Source organism: Podarcis pityusensis (genome assembly GCF_964106645.2).
Source record: "Podarcis pityusensis genome assembly, chromosome: 15".
Classification (NCBI taxonomy): domain Eukaryota; kingdom Metazoa; phylum Chordata; class Lepidosauria; order Squamata; family Lacertidae; genus Podarcis; species Podarcis pityusensis.
Genome location: NC_138040.1, coordinates 25948210 through 25958248, shown reverse-complemented (window position 1 = coordinate 25958248; position 10039 = coordinate 25948210). Strand labels below are relative to the sequence as shown.

Here is a 10039-nt window from a genome sequence, read left to right as displayed (position 1 = left end):
ACCTCCCTGCTCCTAGTTGGTTTGTGAATCTCTTTTCCCCACCCCCTTACTCCAGACAGGCCATTCAGATGCTGAGGTGCAGAGGCAGGTAAAGAGGAGGGAGGGCCCATGCCAAAATGTGTCACCCTGTGAAACTTCCCACTGATGAGGGTGTGGAAGGAAGGTAATTTGCATCTGTCTGGCAGTATAAATAGCCCTGTGAGTTATGGTCCCTCTCCAGATCTCAGGTACAACAAGGCAGGCAGGTCCTGAAGAGAAATCAGAGAGGAGAAGAAAAACCCAACCTGATCATGCCTAGCTTCAAGTCCACCATGCTGCAGCTCGTCTTCCTTGGGGCACTGTTTGTTTCGCCTGCTTATCTTCAGCAGGCGCCTTGTGATATCGTCAAGAAGACCGTTACGCGGGGCGCTTACAAGCTGAACGTGGAACCTTCTTATTTCAAACCAAGCGCCATCTACACAGGTAAGTTGCACTTTGTCTCCAGGGCTGCTGTTGCGTCTTGGCATTCCTGTCTGTGTGTTCAGAGCTTTGGCCATCTTTGGGATCCAAAGGGTGTTCTGCCATTTTGGGGCACCCTTGCCTTGTGGACCCAGTCTCACCACCAGCCTGTGAATGCAGGGCTTGTTGGGATTTGAAGCTAGCCTTGCTGCAGTGACCTAGAGAAGCTCAGAAAAGACATGGGATGGAAGATACGGTATTTGTGGGGTTTGATGCACTGTCTTACGAGATGACCAAAACCAAAAGAAAAAGGAAGAGGGAGCCAACGTGGTGTCCTCCAGATTTTGGACTACAGCTGCCTTCATTCCTGTGCTGGCTGGGTCTGTTGGGATCTGAAGTCCAGCAACATCTGGAATGCAACCCATTGTTTAACAGTGTGTTAGGGGATCTATTCTTTCTAGAGGCATTGTAGTTGATGTCAGATATAGAAAGAGCAACTCTGAAGTAGCCCGTAAGTCAGTGCTGGGCAAAAGGGTGTGAATCTGCCAGCCATGGAGCTGATGGATGGGCTTGGATCTATGCCACTATCTCTTGGCCACAGTCTCCCATCTGTAAAATGGGACCATAATGGTCTTTGCACAGAAAAAACTGCAGTAATAATAATAATAATAATAATAATAATAATAATAATGTAATGCTCTTATCAGTCTGTCACTAAACTGTAATGCAAAGGTCCTACAGATTTCAACTGAAAAAGGACCCAATCTTCCTTTGGTAGAAATGGTGGACTTTAAATTTTATAATAAATGAATAATTTTTAAATGAATACCAAATGAATACCCAGAAGGACAAAATGATATGAAAGCAGCATAGATTATATTGGAAGGGAACAAAATATTGATTCACACCACTTGAGAATCAGGCCTAACATATTCCGTATTAATTTTTTTAGTGCCGAAAGAGTTCCCCCAATTTTGATCATGCATCTATTGCACAATGACTACTGTGCCATTTAACCTCATAGACACTGAGCTGCCCTAACAGGGATTTGACCCACAGCCCCACCCAGGGTGGAACACAGTGTGTCACCCTTGCCATTTCCAAATATTATTTTTAGTCCCCGTGTGGGATGACGACGCCCCAGTTTTTATCTTCCCCAAATGAAAGCTTGCTGTTCACTAATGAAGCCCAAATTTAATAAGCTGCATTGCAGGCGGCTGTTGGAGAGCCTCTTCTTGAGACATCTAGGCTAGCCAGTTTCCCTGGTCCAGCAAGATGAAGGAAGGCATGAAAAGGTTAGCTGTCCGTGGCTGCAATGTGGGTCACACATTTCAGCGCAAGAACATCTAGCAGCCAAGTCCAGATCTCTGACAAGGACAGCAGTTTTCAAATATCCGATTGTCACCTCCCTTTTATCCTCACAACAGCCCTGTGAGGTAGTCTAGGCTGAGAGAGAACGACTGGTCCAAGATCATCCAAGGAGCTTCATGTCTGAGAGGGGATTTGATCCTTGGTCTCTGTCTACACTGCACTGGCTCTCTTATGCCAGTCTCCATACACCAGGAGGTTTAGAGTCGGGGGTCTCGAATGAAGAACATGGCGCTTAGGCAAGCAGAAACCTAGTGCCTCCCCCCCCCCTTTTAGAAAAGTATATCATATGCTCAGATTTCCTGTTCCTGCTTTTTTTCTAATGAAATGGTATATTGTATTTACACTCATTCCCCTCAATGTCACAAGCTGCCTCAAGCTTAGGAGAGGCAAGATTTAAAACAAAAACAAAACACCACATTTTGAATAAATTTAGTCAAAAGATTCAGATGGCTTCTAGGCTCCATGAATTCTAACCATCTAAATCATGACACACAAAGCTATGGAAATAATAATAAATCAACAGCAATGATAAGAAGAACTTAAAGCTGTTTGTGTGCGTTATCTCGCTGTAATCCTTCCAATGCAACCCTGTTAAGATAAGTCAGTTTTATTGCACCCATACTGCAGATAGGGAAACTGATGCTTAAGAGGAGCTTTGCCTAAGGCCACATGAGACAAAGGATTTGGATTTCCCCAGCTCACTATTGCTACACACAGCAGCTGCTGTTAGTCTTCGCTTTTTTGTACAAATGATGCCACAACGGCACATCCCACAATGATGCAGAGATTTTGCCTTTCTGTAGTTTGTTGGTTTCCTTTGGCCCTGCTGTGGGCTTTCTGGATTTTTTCTCCCACCATCACATCAAGGTCTTTCCTCCCTCTGCCCCCCATCCCTGTGTTTCCCAGTAAAAAATGTGATTTCTCCCACTCTCTCTGCAGTCACCATTACTGGGATTGACAACAGCACTTCCGTCATCCTGCAAGCCGTACCTTCTGAAGATGGCTCCAGCGGTCTGTGGGAAAGTGAAAACAAACCCATCAGCTGCAGTGGCGTCGAAAACCTGGTGGAGAAAAACGTCTCCAGCGGCAACAGCACCCGAACTCGCTGGACAGCCCCCAATGCCAACATGGAATCTGTGCTCATAAAGTAAGAATCCTGACCACTGGGCCTTTTCTGCACCGAAGAGTCCCTGCCCCAAGGGGTCTACAGCCTCACGCTACCAACAAATGTATTGTTTCTCAATACAGTTGTATCTTGAATTACCACAGAGCAGCTCAGGGTTAAAATGGTGTCGGCGTTGAGAGACAGTGACATAGATGCAGGAATTTTTCTCCCTCCCCAAAAAGCTTGGACAAATTTGTGGCCTGTTAAGCACTTTCAGCCCCTAAACAAAAGCTCCATGTGTAAAGGGAAGGTCCCTGTGGACAGGAAATGTCGGATAATGGCCATGGCCTTCATGCCTGACATGTGAGCTTCTCACAGATAGTGGGGTGGCTTCTTCTGCAAGGCCAAAAGGCACTAACTATGCCAATCTAAGTTAGAACTGAATTTTAACGGAAGGGTGAGACTGGGGGAACTAATCAGAGCAATTATCTGATAGTTGGGGGCGTGTGTGTGTGTGTGTGTGTGTGTGTGTAAGCGATAACAGTGGCGGAACTTGCTTATTTCTCCTATGAGAAGACATCAAAATGTATTACTTAAATCAAGAAGGCTGAATTATCCGTAATTGTTTGAATTGTCTGGTTTTTCCTTTGAGGGGAGGGTTTTTATTATCTTCTGCTTTCATAGGAACTGTCTCACAGCAAATCAAACCACTGGTCTATCTAGCTTAGTGTTGCTTACCCAGACTGGCAGCAGCCGTACAGAGTTTAAGACAGGGGATCTGTACCAGGCCTACCTGGAGCTGCTGGGGACTGCACCTGGGAGTCCTTCTGCTTTAGGCAAAGGGTTTGTGGAGAGGTTGCAACACTTCTAGACACAAAGCCTGATATTTCCTTGCTGACAGGGAGAGGTGTGTGACTCCTAAGTGCAAAACGTAAGACATAAATTTACGGCACAAAATGTGGTTTTGTGTAACGAGGCACTGCTTTATCCAAAGGGGCATATAGCAGCCTGCCACCTCATGCCTGTCTGATGGATATGCTTGCTTTAATTTATATTGAGTGCTCTATAGCAAAGCTTAAGATTCATTTCCCCCTTTTTTTGCAATGATCACCAAGAAATGCCAATTGGCTGAAGAAAGATCATATGCAGATAAATTACACTAGCAATAACTATCCATATCTCCTACGCTTGCTCCTAAAAGTTATCAGCATAGTTGCTCAGGCACAAATGAAAAGGAAGCCCTTATTATTATTTTTTCCTTCTCCAAATGCCAGCTAAAATGGGGTTCGGGCATCACTGCACCCCCTCCCCCATTTTTAACAGAAGTGCTGTTTGGCTATCATTTCACAGCTTCTCTCCTCCACCATTCATTATCCTCATTTTCTGTTTGTTTCCCAACAGGTCTTTTGTCATCTTTGCCAATGGAACAACCCTGCTGCAAACTCAGACCCTGGCAAGAGGTAATTTTGTGAGAAAGCAAGGTCTGCCTCCAGTGTCAGTCTGTCGGAAATTGTAAATGGGTAGAGTGCGGTTGCGTTCAGATCCTGTTTAAAGGCTTCCTATGAGAGAATACATTTTGTTGGCTGCTGTGAGAGCAGGATACTGATGGGCCAATGGCCTGATCCAGCAGAGCTCTTCTTATGTAACATCCAAAGCAACCTCTCTCTCAATTTTAACATTTTTCAACCCCACCCATTCTCTTCCATCTAAATAATGGGGGGGGGGGAGGTGACTACTATTGGCTAACATAGCCCAACTTCAATCTCAATCTCAGGGCAATTCCTTCAAAGATTGGCAGGAGGGGAAGTTGATGCAATTCCTGTTTAGCTGGTGGAAACAACCTAGTAAGCTGTCTTACACTGTCAGACCATCAGACCATATAGTATTATCTGCGCCAGGCTTCCCCAGAAATTTTAGGCTGCTGAGCTGGCTATTACACTGCTGAATATCACTTTTTTGGAAATTGCAGGTGGGCAGAGTGCTGTTGTGCTCCTGCAAACCTTTCAGGCTAAGGGACGCTGGTGGCGCTGTGGGTTAAACCACAGAGCCTAGGACTTGCCGATCAGAAGGTTGGCGGTTCGAATCCCCGGTTGGGGTGAGCTCCCATTGTTCAGTCCCTGCTCCTGCCAACCTAGCAGTTCGAAAGCACGTCAAAACGCAAGTAGATAAATAGGTACCGCTCCAGCGGGAAGGAAAACGGTGTTTCCGTGCGCTGCTCTGGTTTGCCAGAAGCGGGATAGTCATGCTGGCCACATGACCTGGAAGCCGGCTCCCTCGGCCAATAAAGCGAGATGAGCGCTGCAACCCCAGAGTCGGTCACGACTGGACCTAATGGTCAGGGGTCCCTTTACCTTTACTACCTTTCAGGTTTCCCCCCCACAAGTGTCTGGCTGGCCCCTGTGAGAGTAGGGTGCTGGACTGGCTAGGCCACTGGCCTGATCCAGCAGGCTTGTTGTGCATTCTTACATTCTGGGGCTGATAGGAGTTGTTGACACCTGGAGTCAAAAGTATCAGAAGGCCACCAGGTTAGGGAAAGCTGATATACACTGCTCTCACTGGCAAGGGCTCTCTAGGATTTCAGCCAGGCAGTATTTTCCCAGACCTGCCGTGAGAGACTGGAAAGTGACCTTGGAAACCTTCTGCCTGCAGAGCACTGAGCCACAGGCCTTCCTGCCTCCTCAGGCCTTGATTTATGTGAGGGCTTTGAACTCAGGCCTTCCCCCCACCCCAGTCCACCTACAGATCCTTTTCTGCTAAGCCGCAACAGCTTGGCTAATCTGATTTGTTTCTTTCAGACACAACAACCACCAGCATCAGATCGGTGTCCTCCTCCGCCACCCCTCGCCCTGACACCAGCACCCCTGCTTCCCACAATCCGACGCTTCACAGCAACCCGACCGATGGCCACGTCCTCCTCAACGCCAGCACCGTCCACCACCATAACTTCGCTTCCTCCCACCAGTGGACACAGGGTCCCAAAGGCTCGGCCTCTGCAGCTCAAGGCAGCTCCTTCCTCCTGGCATTCCTGCAGCTCCTCTCCATCTCGCTGGGCTTCAAGCTCCTCTCCTAAGCTGAATCCCGAATCCCCACAACACGCATTCCCTGCTTTCCTCTCGTGCGTGGCCACCTTCCCTTCCAAACAGAACGTGAAGGGCGGGTGGCTGGTCTCCTCGAGAAGGAAATCCCTCCCTCCCTGCCTTCACCTGCAACTCTCTTTCCCCTCCACACCATTATGCATCTTTATTTGCACATTTATTTCATCAATCCCTAATATAGCCCAGCTGCTGACTTAGAAGATATGGCAGCAGGTAGCTGTACTGAGAGACGTATAAAGAGAGAGGGCTCATGCCTTTAGGGGGCTGGGAGCAAGATCCAAACATTGTCTCTTTTTTATTTCTTCTTTTCCCCTGCCTTGGGGACAAAAATATAATAATAAGCTAAATAATCAACAGACTTAACTCTGCCTGTTGCATATGGATCCAGTGCTGCTAAGATCTTCCATGGCAAGAGTAGGAATAGACCAGATATTTTAAGTTAATATTATTTTATCAGGCTCGGGACAATGATGCAACCTTAGGAAAGGAAGCGTCTCAACAGTTCCTTCTGTGCATCCCACCTCCCCACCCCCCAAAAAATTCTTCCAGTTCTCTGAAAGAGAAGTGCTAGGAAACTGGTGTCTATCCTTGGAGGATATCTGACTGGATGACACAGAATGGAAGGAAAGGCTGATCCACTGAGAATCTCCACTATACACTACGAACAAAGGAAGCAGCGTTTTGTACCTCCATGTAGTTCAAGAAGGCTGTTCCAAAATTCTGACACCACACATTCACACACCCCTTTCCCATATTTTATTTTCCGCGCTAGAGGAAAGAAAACCCGGCGTTTCCATTTGAACACAGATCCGAATGCCCATGTGCCAAACAGATCCGAATGCCCATGTGCCAAACAGATCTGAATGCCCATGTGCCAAATTTGAAATTGCACCCTTTCTTCAGCTTCTGAAACAACCATCAGTAGACGTTATGCAGATTAAGGGAGGCCCCTTCATTTACTGTATATTATGAGCCCCCTGCTGGCAGGGCAACCCCCATGGACTGTAAAATATTTATTTGCTCTGAAATACTCGGATAACTCCTCTGCTCCTTAAGAAGTGCTCACCCTACTGTCTCCATAGGTTGTATGCAGAGAGGAAAATGGGGTGAAGGATGAACCAAGTCTATTGGTGGTTAATTGTGGGCTTCCACAGAAAGATAGGCTGGGTTTGCTGCCAGTGGCTTTTGTTACAGACTGTGTTTCCTCAGGAAAATGTATTTTGGAAATCTATTGTATTTGAAAGACCCTGGTTCAATAAAAGTGCTTCATAATGTCCTATATATAACTGTGGTCTTCTTTTGGGGGTGTTGCGGGGGTGGGGAGAGGGTAGTGAGTGAGGAATGGACAATGAGCAAAGGGTTAGAAAAGGAGCACATTAGTGGCTCAGTTTCAGCTGGTTTATATGCTTCTCAAGGTCGTGAGCAAAAGTCTCTGAAAGAACAAGGTTAAATCCTCCCTTTTTACTTATGCCAGCGTTAAAAGTCACAGCCATGACTTTTTGGAATGGGTTGGTTTTTTTTCCTGCCCCCCAGGCAAATGCTGCCTCTTTTGCTGTAACAACCTTTCCAAGCCAGTTTCAGCCAGGAAACCGACCTCCCCTCCCCTGCTTTATGTTGACATTCGTTTGAGGCTGCAGAATAACAACGGGATTTATTGGTGCCGCGGGACGCCTGATCCATTTTAATGAGGACTAGGATATTGCAGATCACTTGAGGTGCTAAAAGAAGTGAACACAATTATACCCTTTTCATTCAGCGGCACATCGGCAAATGGGAGTTGTTACCCTGTGTACTTTAGAAACATCAAGAGGATCCAACTGGTCAAAACTCTGTATAGTTAACCAGAAAAATAATAATAATACTGTGGTACAGGGGAGGTCAGCAGCAAAAATGAGGCCAAGTGCCTCTTGGTGGTGTGGAAATGGTCTCACATGTTAGATTTCTGAAAGGAAAAGCATGATATATTTTAATACTCCCAGACATACTTTTTGGGATTGATTCCATTGGTTTTGATGGAGTTATTTTTCAAATAAGCACACTTAGGATTGATTGTGGAGTCCTTTGCCAACCTGGCACTGATGTAAAAATTGGGGTTTCGGTTTTGCTGCCCAACTCCCCATGGGACTCTGAGTCCCCTAAGTCCAAGATCAGTCAGAGAAGAATGGATGGAGGCAGGATCCAGTGGAAAGCAAGGCAGATATTTATTTTTCTGTTGCAACAGAGTTCCCTCCTCGCCTTCCAAGGAGGGAGAGACCCTGACCAAAAGTGAGCAGGAACCATTAAAGACTTTTGACATTGCCTAACCCCCTTCGCCAAAGGCCACCCCAAAATCATCATACATACATAATAGCAGGCAGTCTACAGCAGAAATTCTGTCTGCCAGGATAAAGATCACTGATTACATTACCTTGGCAGCCTGGCCATTCTTTTGTGATGGTTAATACTTTAGTTCCTGAATTCAGGTCACAGGCTCACCCTAAAAAGGTAAAGGGACCCCTGACCATTAGGTCCAGTTGTGGCCGATTCTGGGGTTGCGGCGCTCATCTCACTTTATTGGCTGAGGGAGCCGGCGTACAGCTTCCAGGTCATGTGGCCAGCATGACTAAGCCGCTTCTGGTGAACCAGAGCAGCGCACGGAAATGCCGTTTACCTTCCCGCCGGAGCGGTACCTATTTATCTACTTGCACTTTGACGTGCTTTTGAACTGCTAGGTTGGTATTCATATACAAATATGCCCTTAAAACAGAATGTGTAAGCAAAAAGACAATGGGAAGGCTTTCCCCATTTGCCTCCCTTACTGCAGAGGAGTATTAGAGGTCATTGGGAGAGTCGAAATGGCTTCAGGATTGCTCTCCTGCTCAGACACATGGTTCATATATTAAGATATGTGTGCATTTGTTGTATATTTGAGACCTTAGAATTCTTATAACAGCGCCCTCCAGATATTTTTGGACTGCACCGCCACCCTTGCAGCATGCACTGGCTGGGGCTGATGGGAATTGTAGTCCAGCATGGCAAAAGTTGGATTAGGATGGGGAAACTCTCTGGAAATGTGAAAAATGGCAATCCTTCAAGTAACCACAGAGGCCCGAGTGACAAGCTACTCCTCTGGGATGGGAGTCTTGCCTGCTCCCTTCCCTAGCCTGGACAATGCTCACCCAGCCCCCCCCCCCCCCAAGTCCCACATGGATGAAGGATGCCTCCTTGAAGCCTACAAGCAGGTCACAGGCAAGAGTTCTCTCCTGACTACTGCTCCTGAATAAGGAGGCTCTACTTGTCTATGATTACTAATAGAGACCGACAGACATCTTCTTTTCATTAATTTCTCTAATCCTCTTTTTTGAAATAAGAGAACCTGTTTCATACTCTCATTGTGTGTTTTTGCCAGCCTGGATTGATTGATTGATTGATTGATTGATTGATTGATTGATTATTTTCACAACAAAAAATGACAATATAAAAAACACAGAATACATAATAGAAATAAAAACAAAGCCAATCCAATATAAATCAGCCAAAGGTCTGGCTGAAGAGGAATGTTTTTGCCTGGCGCCTTAAGGTGTATCATGAACCTCCCTGGGGAGAGCATTCCACAAATGGGGAGCCACCACAGAAAAGGTCTGTTCTTGTGCTGCCGCCCTCTCATGGAGGAGGCACATGAAGAAGGGCCTCAGCGGATGATCTCAGTGTCCAGGTGGGCTCATATGGAGAGAAGCAGTCCTTGAATATGAATTTGAAATCTGATAATGCCTCTTGCTTGTCGGGGTGGAAGACAGAGAGGGGCGTGCGTAGAAATAAGCCTACTGCACAAAGGTAAACTTCACTGAGCCACCTGCTTTTGCTCTTGTCTCGCCCAACACTGGCATGTGCCCCCCCCCCGATGAAGTGTGGCCCTCAGACTGGACTCTGGGCAAGGGAGGGCTCACTGGATTTGGTGTCACTCTGGATGGTAAACGGGACAGTGAGTTAAACAATCCCAGACTCCTCCACAAAATCCTTGTGGTCACTTCCCCAAAACATGATAGATTTT

General features: G+C 46.6%; 1 protein-coding gene across 1 annotated transcript; it reads left to right on the top strand.

Moving 5' to 3' along the window:
* Positions 1–203: 203 nt before the first annotated feature.
* On the top strand, positions 204–7295 carry LOC308464352 (uncharacterized protein). The gene is made up of 4 exons (XM_080983713.1): positions 204–462; positions 2749–2956; positions 4316–4374; positions 5710–7295. Exons 1-4 carry the CDS (start codon positions 291–293, stop codon positions 5982–5984), a joined length of 714 nt encoding a protein of 237 aa, XP_080839839.1. The 5' UTR covers positions 204–290; the 3' UTR covers positions 5985–7295.
* Positions 7296–10039: the final 2744 nt, after the last annotated feature.